General features: G+C 45.2%; 1 protein-coding gene across 1 annotated transcript in view; it reads right to left on the reverse strand.

Moving 5' to 3' along the window:
- Positions 1 to 14,178, reverse strand: part of LOC143793697 (CD5 antigen-like) — a 43,345-nt gene that overhangs the window by 17,497 nt on the left and 11,670 nt on the right. The window contains exons 3-4 of the mRNA XM_077280733.1: positions 4,298 to 4,615; positions 1,377 to 1,694 (exon numbers count right to left, since the gene is read on the reverse strand). Of these exons, the coding sequence (XP_077136848.1) occupies positions 1,377 to 1,694; positions 4,298 to 4,615 (636 nt within the window). The remainder of the gene's footprint in view (positions 1 to 1,376; positions 1,695 to 4,297; positions 4,616 to 14,178) is intronic.

The raw sequence follows: 14,178 nt of genomic DNA on the forward strand, positions 1-14,178 counted from the left end.
ATATTCTTGTACATAGGAGCAGTATTATAGTAGTTATATACTTGTACATAGGAGCAGTATTATAGTAGTTATATTCTTGTACATAGGAGCAGTATTATAGTAGTTATATTCTTGTACATAGGGGCAGTATTATAGTAGTTATATTCTTGTACATAGGGGGCAGTATTATAGTAGTTATATTCTTGTACATAGGAGCAGTATTATAGTAGTTATATTCTTGTACATAGGGGCAGTATTATAGTAGTTATATTCTTGTACATAGAGGCAGTATTATAGTAGTTATATTCTTGTACATAGGAGCAGTATTATAGTAGTTATATTCTTGTACATAGGAGCAGTATTATAGCAGCTACATTCTTGTATATAGGGGCAGTATTATAGTAGTTATATTCTTGTACATAGGAGCAGTATTATAGTAGTTATATTCTTGTACATAGGAGCAGTATTATAGTAGTTATATTCTTGTACATAGGGGCAGTATTATAGTAGTTATATTCTTGTACATAGGAGCAGTATTATAGTAGTTATATTCTTGTACATAGGAGCAGTATTATAGTAGTTATATTCTTGTACATAGAGGCAGTATTATAGTAGTTATATTCTTGTACATAGTGGCAGTATTATAGTAGTTATATTCTTGTACATAGGGGGCAGTATTATAGTTGTTATATTCTTGTACTTAGGGGTAGTATTATAGTAGTTATATTCCTGTACATAGGAAAAGTATTATAGTAGTTATATTCTTGTACATATGAGCAGTATTATAGTAGTTATATTCTTGTACTTAGGGGTAGTTTTATAGTAGTTATATTCCTGTACATATAAGCAGTATTATAGTAGTTATATTCTTGTACATATGAGCAGTATTATAGTAGTTATATTCTTGTACATAGGGGCAGTATTATAGTAGTTATATTCTTGTACATAGGAGAAGTATTATAGTAGTTATATTCTTGTACATAGGGGCAGTATTATAGTAGTTATATTCTTGTACATAGGGGCAGTATTATAGTAGTTATATTCTTGTACATAGGAGCAGTATTATAGTAGTTATATTCTTCTACATAGAGGGCGGTATTATAGTAGTTATATCCTTGAATATAGGAAATTGTATTATAATAGTCACAAGCTGGTGCCAGTCATGTGATTTACCAACATAGGCTTTTTCCTGGGTTTGCCTTGCTGCCCCTATTCCTGTGCAGGGACTGAGCTGTAGCTGAAGGCATCTAGTGTATGGACATAACTTATTAAATCTGCATATGTGGTTAGCGGGTTTAGGTACAGTTTAGTGCCTTCACAGAAATAGACAAGGCATCTTATTGATAAAAATGCTTCAATGAAAGAAGAGTCACTCAAGGATTGCACAGTAAACGCACCTTTGCAGTACACACTCACATCCTCATCATGGGTACAATCGTGGTAGGACCACATGCGATGCTTGCATTTTTCCAATGATGGTTCATTTCCGTTGCACTGGACATCATCTAACAAGATTTTTACACTTGATTTACCAAACCTCTTCCTCCCTGGTTTGTACGGCTGGCAGGATCCACAATCTATCTGACTGCATGTAACATTGGCGTCCCGGTCATCCCAGAGGTCATCACATACGCTACCCCACAGACCATCATGATAGACCTCCAACCTCCCGCTGCATTTGCTGGGCCCATCCACAAGTCTGACCTTGAAAGGTTCTGTTAAAATGACATTTAGTAATAAATATGGATGTAGAAGGAAGTTTAGAAATTAAATTATAACAAATAATTGAAAATGAAGAACATTTAGTGGGTATTAAATCTATTATCTATCTATTACACTATGTAACAAATTTGTATTTATTTTTTGTTCCTGTGTCCAAAGTGTGTTTTCCTAACCCGTTATGCCTAAAACAAATAGAAAATAGTTGTTGTTCCACAAAAACTTTGCTTCTGTGATCAGGACAATGAAGACTACTCAGTATTGAAAACGAATGGAGAATTTTCCCGAAACAGACAAATTTCAAAATGTCATTGTACTGATCACAGAAACAAAGTTTTTGTGGAACAACAACTATATTCTATTTGTTTTAGGCATTACGGGTTAGGAAAACACACTTTGGACCCAGGAACAAAAAATAAATTAAAATTTGTTATAGTGTAATTTTCTTTTTTTTGACACAATAAATACAAAATTTTCCTGGCCCGAGGTCATAAAATCAAAGTTTGTGCTGAATGTAACAAAAATTGTGTTACATAGTGTTATCTATCTATCTATCTATCTAACATCTATCTAGCTCTCTATCTAAAAAAGAAAAAAAAAAAATTGGAGGCAGCACACCGTTTTGTAGTGAAAAAGAGCTTTTAATCAGCCCAGAAAGCGACGTTTCGGTCCCAACAGGAACCTTTCTCAAGCAGTGAACATGTGAAAGTGCCAAGTATATAAAGAGTATACATAATTATAATCATTTGCATTAATCATCATTGTAAGAGCATGTATTTACATTATAATGCTGGGGCGCCGGGGAACCGGAGACCTGCAGGGACCGCGCCGCCAGGAGTAGGTGAGTATCTCAGTGTGGGGGCGGCAGAATGCCGCCGACGAGGAGCCTCCTTGGACCGCCACATCATCAGGCGGCCCGCTGGCACCCCCCTGTCGGCTGCGCCCGGGGCACATGCCCCGGCTGCCCCCCCCCCTGAATACGCCACTGGCTCCTTTTCACTACAAACGGTGTGCTGCCTCCAATTTTTTTTTTTAGAATTCAGGTTTGGTATTTGCCTGAGGGGCTCTGCACCCGGACTCTTTATTTACTGCTGCTCTAATTCTCTTTTTTTCCTATCTATCTATTATCTATCATCCATCTATTATCTATCTATCTATCTATCTATCTATCTATTATCTATCTATCATCTATCTATTATCTATCTATTATCAATCATCTACCTATTATCTATCTACCGTGTATACTCGAGTATAAGCCGAGATTTTCAGCCCATTTTTTTGGGCTGAAAGTCCCCCTCTCGGCTTATACTAGAGTCATACCCAGGGGTCGGCAGGGGAGGGAGAGCGGGGGCTAATTATACTCACCTGCTCCTGGTGCGGTCCCTGCAGGTCCCTGGTTCCCCGGCACCCCAGCTTCTTCCTGTACTGAGCGGTCACATGGTACCACTCATTACAGTAATGTATATGTGGCTCCGCCTCTCATAGGGGTGGAACCGCATATTCATTACTGTAATGAGCGGTAACAGTGACCACTCAGTACAGGAAGAAGCTGCAGCATCGGGGAAGCAGGGACTGCACAGCGCCAGGAGCATGTGAGTATAACAGGGAGGGGAGCGCTGCGCTGCACGATATTCACCTGCTCCCCGTTCCACCGCCGGGCTCCGTCTTCAGCGTCTGCAGTGACAGTCAGGTCAGAGGGCGCGATGACGTGGTTAGTGCGCGCCCTCTGCCTGAAGGTCAGTGCAGAAGACGCTGAAGATGGTGCGGCGCCGGAGCAAGGATCAGGTGAATATTGAAAGTACCGGGGGCCTAAGCGACGCGAGGTGAGTATGTGATATTTTTTTTATCGCAGCAACAGCAAATGGGGCAAGTGTCTGTATAGAACATCTTGTGGGGCCATAACGATTGTGCAGCATTATATGGAGCAAGTGTCTGTATAGAACATCTTATGGGGCCATAACGATTGTGCAGCATTATCTGGGGCAAGTGTCTGTATGGAGCATCTTATGGGGCCATAATCAACGTTTGTGCAGTACTATATGGGGCAAGTGTCTGTTGCAGCACTATATGGGGCAAGTGTCTGTATGGAGCCATAATCAACGTTTGTGCAGCACTATATGGGGCAAGTGTCTGTATGCAGCATCTTATGGGGCCATAACGTTTATGCAGCACTATATCGGGCAAATATCTTTATGGAGCATCTTATGGGGCCCTTATTACCCTTTATGCAGCATTATATGGGGCTCCTGATTCAATATAGATATTCAAAAACACTTAACCTACTGATGTCTCAATTAGTTTGACTTTTATTGGTATCTATTTTTACTTTTGACATTTACCGATAGCTGCTGCATTTCCCACCCTAGGCTTATACTCGAGTCATTAAGTTTTCCCAGTTTTTTGTGGCAAAATTAGGGGGGTCGGCTTATACTCGGGTCGGCTTATACGGTATCTATTATCTATCTATCTAGCCAACATTTATCTATTATCTATCTATCTATCTATCTACGTATCTATATTTGACACGTTTGTATTTCTTAGGATTAATTGAACTGGACTCTGAACTAGTAACACAATGTAATGGGGAATGATTTCATACCTCGGCATGTCACCCAGACATCTTGCATGTGGAAACACTTGTGCTTGGTCAGGGGAGACACCGGACATTCATTGAGAGACTTCTCATCCCCGATGCATTTCACTTCATTCATCCAGATGGCGCCGCTTCCTTTTTTCAGCGCACCACAAGGCATGGCGGATATAGGAGACCCGCAATTCAGTTCTTTACACACCACCTTGGAGTTGAGTTTGCTCCAGTTATAGTCACACACAGTGGCCCATTCCCCATCATGTTCTACCTCCAGTCTCCCAGCACAACGACTGTTCCCGCTCACTAGCTTGACTTTCAGGAAATTTTCTAAAATCCGCAAAAAGACAGATAGAAGCACGGACATTATTAGTCATCTCTGTATATAATGGTACAACATATTCGGAGATATGTTTTGGGTTCTAAGAGGTATCTGATTTAGAGGTCTGCTATGAGGTCTGGAATATTTTAAGGATCTGATTTGGGTTCTGTATTTGTTTAGGGGGCCTGTTTAGTGTGTGAGGAGGAAGGGACTATGCATTTTGGGATGTGCTGAAGATATACATTATGTGGGTTTTTATTTAATACCTATTGCTCCCAGTGTAAACCATCTGGTCCCATTGCCTCCAGTGTATAACATCTGCCCCATCACTCCCAGTTATATAACACCTAGCTGCTCTCCCCAGTATATAACATCCAGCCCCTCACCCCCAGTGTATAACATCCAGCCCCTCACCTCCAGTTGTGTAACATCCAGTCCCTCACCCCCAGTGTATAACATCCAGCTCCTCTTTCCCACTGTATAACATAAGGTCCCTCACCCCCATTTGTATAACATCCAGCCCCTAGCACCCACAGTAGAACACCCAGCCCCTCTCCCCCTGGTATATAACATCCAGCCCTTCTGCCCCAGTGTATAACATCTGCCCCATCACTCCCAGTTATATAAAACCTAGCTGCTCTCCCCAGTATATAACATCCAGCCCCTCACCCCCATTGTATAATATCCAGCCCCTCACCTCCAGTTGTGTAACATCCAGTCCCTCACCCCCAGTGTATAACATCCAGCTCCTCTTTCCCACTGTATAACATAAGGTCCCTCACCCCCCATTTGTATAACATCCAGCCCCTAGCACCCACAGTAGAACACCCAGCCCCTCCCCCCCTGGTATATAACATCCAGCCCTTCTGACCCAGTGTATAACATCCAGCCCCTCGCCCCCCGGTGTATAACATCCAGCCCCTCTGCTCCAGTGTATAACATCCAGCCCCCAGTGTATAGTATCCAGCCCCTAGCCCCCAGTATATAACATCCAGCCCCTAACACCTACTGTATAACATCCAGCCAGTGGCGTAGGAAGGGGGGTGCGGGGGGGGCGGTCCGCCCCGGGCGGCACAATGCGGGGGGCGGCACAATGCGGCGGTGAGTCAGTGGCGTATCTAGGGGGGAGCAGCCGGCAGGGGGGCGCAGTCGGGCCGCCTAAAGCGGCGGTCCGCAGTGTCTCCCCCGGCGGCTGCATTCTGTCACCCCCCGCACTGGGAGTCAGCTGTTCTCTGTGCCGACTGTCAAGCTGACAGCCGGCACAGAGAAGCTGCGGCGCGCCGGCTCCCAGTGTTCAATTGTACTCGTATCTGTGATGCGAGTACAATTGAAGCTCTGACTGCCGGGTCAGAGCGACACCAGCAGCGTGATCAGGTCATGTGATCACGCTGCTGACGTCACTCACCTGCGCGGCAGAGCAGGAGACACAGAGCGGTGGTAAGTGCTCCAGTGGAGCTGAAGACACCGAAAGTGCAGGGGGGGGGGATTTAATGTGAGGGGATGGGGGGCATATATTGTGGGGGGGATTTAATGTGAGGGGATGGGGGGCATATATTGTGGGGGGGATTTACTGTGAGTGGGGATGGGGGGCATATATTGTGGGGGGGATTTAATGTGCGGGGATGGGGGGGATATATTGTGGGGGGGATTTAATGTGCGGGGATGGGGGGCATATATTGTGGGGGGGATTTACTGTGAGTGGGGATGGGGGGCATATATTGTGGGGGGGATTTAATGTGAGTGGGGATGGGGGGCATATATTGTGGGGGGGATTTACTGTGAGTGGGGGGGATTTAATGTGAGTGGGGATAGTGGGATATATTATTGGATTGGGGATATTTAATATGAGTGGAGATGAGGGGATTTATTGTGGGGGGAGATTTAATGTGAGTGGAGATGGGGGATTTAATGTGTGGGGGAGATCTGAGGACACAAAATGAAGAGCAAAGGGGGAGATGGGGGGCATATATGAGGAAACAGTATGGGGGATGGGTGCAGACAGCTTGGGGTCAAACGGGGGGATGTATGCGGATACAGTATGAGTAGCGATGTGAAAAACGTATGTGGACAGAGTACGGGGAGTGAGGGTGTTGGGATGTGTGCATGCGTAGCATGGGGGACAGTGTAAGGGCACAGCCAGGAGGGGATAGTATACAAAGGAGGGGGAGTGTGATGAGAGAGTACAGTATAAATACTGGGCCCTATAGGGGGGACACAGTGTGAGAGGTCAGTGTGAAGAGGGGTCCGGTATAGAAAGGGGAGGTCAGTGTGAAGAGCAAGTACCATAAGACGGACAGTGTGGGGGTCATATTTTATGCAGACAATATAGTGAGGGGCAATTTTTTATTCAGGAGCATTATAATGACACTTGTATCTTTAAGGGCGTCATGTGGAGATTTTCTGCAAAAGAACGGAGAAGATGGAAGTCTGCAGAGACGGCTGTGGATCAGAAAACTCATCATGGGGTCTGGACAATATGAAGAAATGAAGGAGAACAACTCCAGAGGCGACGTCATCTATAAGGTACCTGGATGTAAATGTTATTTGTGATACTAACTAACTCTCATGTTTTTATTTATGTTAGGAGCATTAAAGGGGATGTCCAGGTTTGTAATGAGTCTGCAGTCATTCTTTGTGACTGCAGACTTCTGACTTCTCACAGTGTGCCCTGCACACTGTCAGGATTCTCTCGTGCTGGCGATTTACATACATGCGGTCACATGCTGACTAGACATGTGTGGCCTCACTCTATGATAATGAACTGAGCGAGGCTGGGCACGTCTAGTCGGAATGTGGTCAGAAGTATACAAATCACATGCTTGTGCTGACATGACCGTCCACCGGCCAGGGAGAATCCTAAAAGTGTGCAGTGCATTAGTTGTGAGAATTCAGAAGCTGCGATGTCAGGATTCAGCTCTGCAGGTTCCAGTCGTCGACACATGGACACGTCACTCATATGCGATTTTCATACTCGTGGTCCTGTAACAACGAGCTTCTCTTCTGCTTCTCTCAGTTTTTCACTTAACATTGGGAGCTTAAGGGAGAGGAGCTCGTCGGTACATGACTAAGTGTGAAAATCGCATACATTCGGGGGGGGGGGGGGCGCCAAACTCGGGAACAGCCCCGGGCGGCAAAAGCTCTAGCTACGCCCCTGCATCCAGCCCCTCTGCCACAGTGTATAACATCCAGCCCCCATTGTATAATATCCAGCCCCTAACACCCACTGTAAAACATCCAGCCCCTCTGCCACAGTGTATAACATCCAGCCCCTTGCCCCCAGTGTTTAACATCTGCCCCATCACTCCCAGTTATATTACACCTACCTCCTCTCCCCCAGTATATAATATCCAGCCCCTCACCCCCAGTGTATAACATCGAGCCCCTCACCCCCAGTGTATAACATTCAGCCCCTTACCCCCAGTGTATAACATCCAGCCCCTTGCCCCCAGTGTATAACATCCAGTCCCTTGCCTCCAGTGTATAACATCCAGCCCCTCACCCCCAGTGTATAACATCCAGCCCCTTGCCCCCAGTGTATAACATCCAGTCCCTTGCCTCCAGTGTATAACATCCAGCCCCTCACCCCCAGTGTATAACATCCAGCCCCTTGCCCCCAGTGTATAACATCCAGCCCCTCACCCCCAGTGTATAACATCCAGCCCCTTGCCCCAGTGTATAACATCCAGCCCCTCGCCCCCAGTGTATAATATCCAGCCCCTTGCCTCCAGTGTATAACATCCAGCCCCGCCGCCCCAGTGTATAGGATCTGGTCCTTTGCCCCCGATATATCACATCCAACCTCTTGCTCCTTGGTGTATATCAGGTCTCTTTCCCCAGGAATATAACATCTGTCCCGTCACCCCTTATGTATAACATATGGCTCTTCGCCCACAATGTATAATATCTGGTTCCTCCCAAGTGTATAACATCACCCCAGTATAGAAGATCCGGCCCCTCAACCCTAGCGTATAATCTCTGGCCACTTGATATGTCCTCTGCCTTTACTAACGTGACAGAATGGCTGGTGGTAATGAGCTCAGTGATACCAGCGTCATCCTGTAGTAGGAGGTGTAACAAGTCCATTCATAACCTTTCTTTCCTCCATCCCTTTGAGTGATATTATTGAGATGTGTTAAATGTTTGGGTAAAGCCTTTCTGTTCCCCATGACTGTGCCCACTGCACAAGGACTATAAAGACATGACTGGAGGAGTTTGGTGTTGAAGAACAGGACCAAACCTCAAACCCATCCGACACCTTTAGGATGAGCTAGACCAGAAGTTGTGTGCCCGGCCTCTCCTCCAACATCAGGATCTAATCTCACAAATGGTCTTCTGGCTGAATGAGCAAAAATTCACTCAGACACCACAAAAATCTTGTAGAAAGTCTTCCCAGAATAGTGGAAGCAAAGGGGGACCAACTTTATATTAATGTTTATGGGGGCATATACTTTTGTCCATAGAGTATATCTGGCATGTTGATACTAAAAATGTACATAGGCCTTACTATTGAATTATGTTTCCCCATTTCATCCCTTGCAGGGAAAAAAAAGGGGCCAGGACCCCTGGTGCCAATTCAACCCCCTTTCTTTACTGCAGTTTTCTAACATTGTACTATCTGTGGACAGGGGAGCTTCCATCTGAAACTCCCATTTCATAGACACAACAGATTACTGGGGACATAACCTTTGGAACATATTTTTAGTGTACAACGACAATTCAAAAAAATTGGGATACTGTGTAAAATGCGAAATGTAGTGGTACCAATGAAGAACAGCTGGATGGTTAATTATCACATGACCATGTATTGAAAAGAGCATGTTAGAGAGGCAGAGTCTCTCAGAAGTAAAGATAGTCAGAGGTCATCAATCTGTGAACAACTGTCTCTAAAAAATGTAGAACAATTTCAGAAAAAGTTTCTCAATATAAATTGCATTAGTCCCTATGGCACTGGCAGGTTATACATCTTGTGAGACACTATCAATTCTGAGCTAAGCATGACTTTTGGATATGGGATGGACCCCACTCCATCTTAAAACCACCATAACTACTGTAAACCTAGGTACTAAAATAAATACACAAAACACATTATTTTGGTTGTCAAAATGGCCACAGCTTTTATTCAAATCACAGGATTAAATAATCACAGTAGGAGTCAGGTGGAGTGCTAGTACATTGGGATTCACAAGTACTGCGATATCCCCAGCTGTCTGACATACAGCACCAGGACAGACAGCCATAAAGGGGCGGCACGCACTGGCTTGCCATTAAGAGCCAGTAAACTTTCAGGGCACCAATGACCCTATTATCCTCACTCCTGTGCTTAACCACTGTGCCCGCCCCTGATTGATGTTACCATTACAACGTCCCTGAGGTTGGCCATGAAAGCCGAGCCTGCTCACCACCATGAGGTTTTACATCCTCTATTAGTTAAAATGAGTCCACCTTAACTTGTCTGCAACTTCCACCTGACTCCTAAACCGCAAAGCTGTGACCGGTTATAAATTCCAAGTCTCATTTGACACTTTTTTTTTGTTAAATAATTAAATCATTTTTGTAAACTTAAAAACTAGAAGTCCCTGCAAAAGCATTAATGGGACTAAACTTGACAAACCTCCGACTCACAAAGAGTCATCCTACAGCGCTCAAGAGAGGAAAAAACCTCTGTGGAGGAAACCTCCAGGGAACCATGGCTCAAAGGATTGCCCTTCCCTTTGGCTTAGAAGGTTACAACAAATAATAACTCTTTAGAGCCAATATATAATTGAACCTGGTACAAGATATACAATGACAAATTCAAAAATACAATAAAGCATCTATCATTATACAAGCAATAATTAAAAAGTTTTAGGAAAGAGATTATAAACAGGGCGGGAGGGCGGGTAATGATTCCTCCTGTCCATCCTGTGAGAGAAAGAGGGAGAGCCAGAGTTGCCTCCCCTATATAAGCCCCACCCTCCTCACAGTAATACACCAGGCACAAACATCTAAACTCCTTCCTCTTAAAGCAACAACACTCTTGTTTAAAATCTACACCGCAATACAAACAAAAGCTGCAGGAGTTCTCGGTCCACCCATCCCCAAGTCATGTCACCTCCGTCTAGTCTCCGGTGGTGTCTTTATATGGAGGTGTTAGAACAACATATGCTCCATTCAGGCAATGTCTATTTCAGGTAAGGTTTTGCATATTTCAGCAAACAATGCTAAGCCACATACATCACAACAGTACGGCTTCACAGAAGAAGAGTTTGGATGATGAATTGACAGCCTGCAGTCCAGACCTTTCACCAATAGAAAATATTAGGCACATGATAAAAGTGAAAAATCAGGCAAAGACCCTAGATTGAGAAGCAATGAGAGTCCTACATCAGAAAATAAAGGAACAACATTCCTCTCCCAAACTCCGGCAATTAGTCTCATCACTTCCCAGACATTTACAGACTGTTGTGAAATAAAGAGGGGATGTTACACAATGTTGGACACTGCCCGGGCAAAACTTTTTTGATAAGTGTTGCTGCCATCAATTTGTTAATTATTATTATTTATTTTTAAAGCACTATTATTTACAATGTGCTGTACATGTGAAAAGGGTTAGACAAGGCTTGTCACCTCAGGAGAAAGACCGGTGCGATATTGGCCACATTGTCGGCAAAACTTTTAACAGTATCATCGTTCTTAGGATACTGTTAATAGCTGTGGCAAAGAAGGGAGCCATCGTCATAATGCATATAGGGACCTGTGGGAGCCATCATACTGCATTTAAGGGACTGTGGGGGCCATCATACTGGATATAGGGACCTGTAAGGACAAAAAACTGCATATAGGAGGCTGTGTAGACCAGCATACACCATATAGTAGGCAGTGGCGGCCATCATTACTGCATATAGGGAGCTATGGGGTCGTCATACTGTGAATAGGGGCTTTGGGGGCCATCACACTGCATATAGGAAGCTGTGGGGCCGCCACACTGCATACATGGGGCTGTGGAGACATACTGCATATAGGGAGCCATGGGGACCTCAAACTGTATATAAAGGGCTGTGGGGCCATCATACTGTATATGGAGGCTGTGGTGACTGGTGGAGAACTACAAGGCTCAGCTAGCAAGCCGGAGACTGTGGTAACTGTACGTGCCACAGCCACACACATTCGCAGAAAGGCAGCCACATAGGATTAAGGAGACCAGGAGGATGTCGCCTGCTGGGAACTGCATATAAGAACTGTGAGTAAACTGTGGAAACTGCACCCTGCTATGTCCTCTGAATTATTACTGCGTCACCTGCCCTGCATCACAACATTCACCATCATTGACTTGAACACCATGATTGCCCTGGGGCCCAGCTCTACCCGTGGAGAGCAGTAACAACTCTGCTGCATCAGCCTCAGCAGTCCCCTTAAGCAGCATCGGCCACTCATTGCCGAACACCACGGGTGGCGTCACGAACAAATCCCCTATAAACTTTATTTCCCCTTTAATTTCAGCATTTTCATTGGACGTCCAGGGCCACGGACCGGGTCACTGCTGCCGTGACCACCCCCTTAAGATCCGTCGGCCCGAGTACCCCACGGCCCTAGCGGTCGCTCCATATGCGTCTGTGGGGGCCATCATAGTGCATATAGGAAGCTGTGAGTGTTATTATACTACATATAGGGGGCCATGGTCACATCATACTGCAAATAGGGAGAAATCATGCAGCATATGGGAGGCTATCGAGTCCAGATATAGTTCATAAGGTCAGATGGTGTAGCAATATTTGATAGGAGATGGCAGTGTGGTGGCTAAGTTCTTTAAGGGTATGTGTCCACTTTCAGGATTGCATCAGGATTTAGTCAGGATTTTATGCAGGTAAAATCCTTACCAAATCTGCTCCTGAGGTCACTGGCAGGTCACCTGCGTTGTTCTTGCGTTGTTTCAGCATTGTAAGGACATGCTGCGTTCTTAAAAGACACGCCGCATGTCGGTTTCCGCGGGTCTGCTGCATGCGTCTTTTAATGCATAGCGGAGACGGGATTTCATGAAATCCCCTCCACTATGCTGTAACATCTGGACGCTGCGTGTTTGACACTGCGGCTCTACGCAGCGTCAAATACGCAGCGTTTCCTGAACTTAAAAACATACCCTAAGAAGGACAGTATAGGGGTCATATTTTGTGCAGGGAGCACAGTGAAGGGCATTTATTGTTCAGGGGCACTTTTGTAGGACAGATATCAGTGTTGGATACTGCTATTTTTAAGGGTCTCATGTTGGAATGTGTTAAGCTCGTGTTCGGAATGATAAGCGTGAGCATGGTTAGAGGACCCACTGTATGGACCAAGGAGAGCCTGGAAGTGCCACCGCAAGACTGACCCCGGATGCACTGAAACAGATAATGCCAAGATCTGAGGAGAGCCCAGGGAAGCGTAACCACATGCTACACAAGGACTGACCTCAGGCCCACGGCAGCTGACCCTCAAGAAGGTATGCAGACACTCGCAGGTTTGGCTGGTTTTCAGGAACGGGTAGGACCCAGTTGGACAGACAAGAAGGGAACTGCAGGAGCGGACAGGCAGGGAAACGCAGGGGAGGACAGGTACAGAACTACAAATGCAGGTAAGCAGGGAACCTGCGGTTCCCACAGGACACACGGGAGCAGGTTAATACCAGATACATACAAGGACACGTACAGACAGGACAGACTGGACCAAGTTCACACCAGACCAATACAAGGACAGATACTCACAGAACGGACAGAGCCAGATTCACACAAGGTACTTACAATGAAGTAGCAAGTGTACACACAAGTCACTAATGTTGCACAGAAGCAACAGTTTAGAGACAGGTACTGGTACTGACTACAGGTTTTAGAGATAGGTACTGGTTCTGATACTGGAGGTTTTAGAGATAGGTACAGGTTCAGACACAGGAAATTTAGGAAAAGATCGAGACTCAGATACAAACAGTTTCAGGGATAGGTCCTAATTTAGACAATGACAGACACGGCTACAGATTCAGGGTTAAGGCCCGGGTATTCAGCCCCCAGGGTGACAGAAACAGGAAAGGACTTGGCAACTCAGCAGTTGCAAACACACTGAAAGCCAATGTTGCTCAGGCACCTCCCAATAGGTGGGGGTGCCTTAAGTACTAAGCAATTGGTTGAGGACACATTAGGATTGTGGGCATTGTTTCTTTAAGAATCAGGAAGTGAACGTGCGGGCACCTTAAAAATGTAGCCAGGAAGCATGCACAGCAAGCAGAGGACCAGGAGCTCACTGCATGGCTGGGAGTGGTGAATATGTCAGTGGCCTCCCATCCCCCACCATACAGGGATGCAGGAAGTGGTACTACATAAAACTGGAGAAGATGGAAGTTTGAAAAGAGGAGCTTTGCATGTCCAAAGTAATCATGGCAATTGGATCAGATAATTGGATCAGATGGAGATAAAAGGCATGAGAATGACTCCAAATAGAGATGTTGTCACCTATAATATACCTAGGTGTAAATGTTTGTTTGCAAAGCCACAAAAAAGAAAACTAAAAATCCTCCAAAAATTCAAGAATTAATACAGCAGAAAAGGAGCAGCAGTGCCTACCTGCC

This window comes from Ranitomeya variabilis, chromosome 1, assembly GCF_051348905.1.
Source record: "Ranitomeya variabilis isolate aRanVar5 chromosome 1, aRanVar5.hap1, whole genome shotgun sequence".
Lineage (NCBI taxonomy): Eukaryota > Metazoa > Chordata > Amphibia > Anura > Dendrobatidae > Ranitomeya > Ranitomeya variabilis.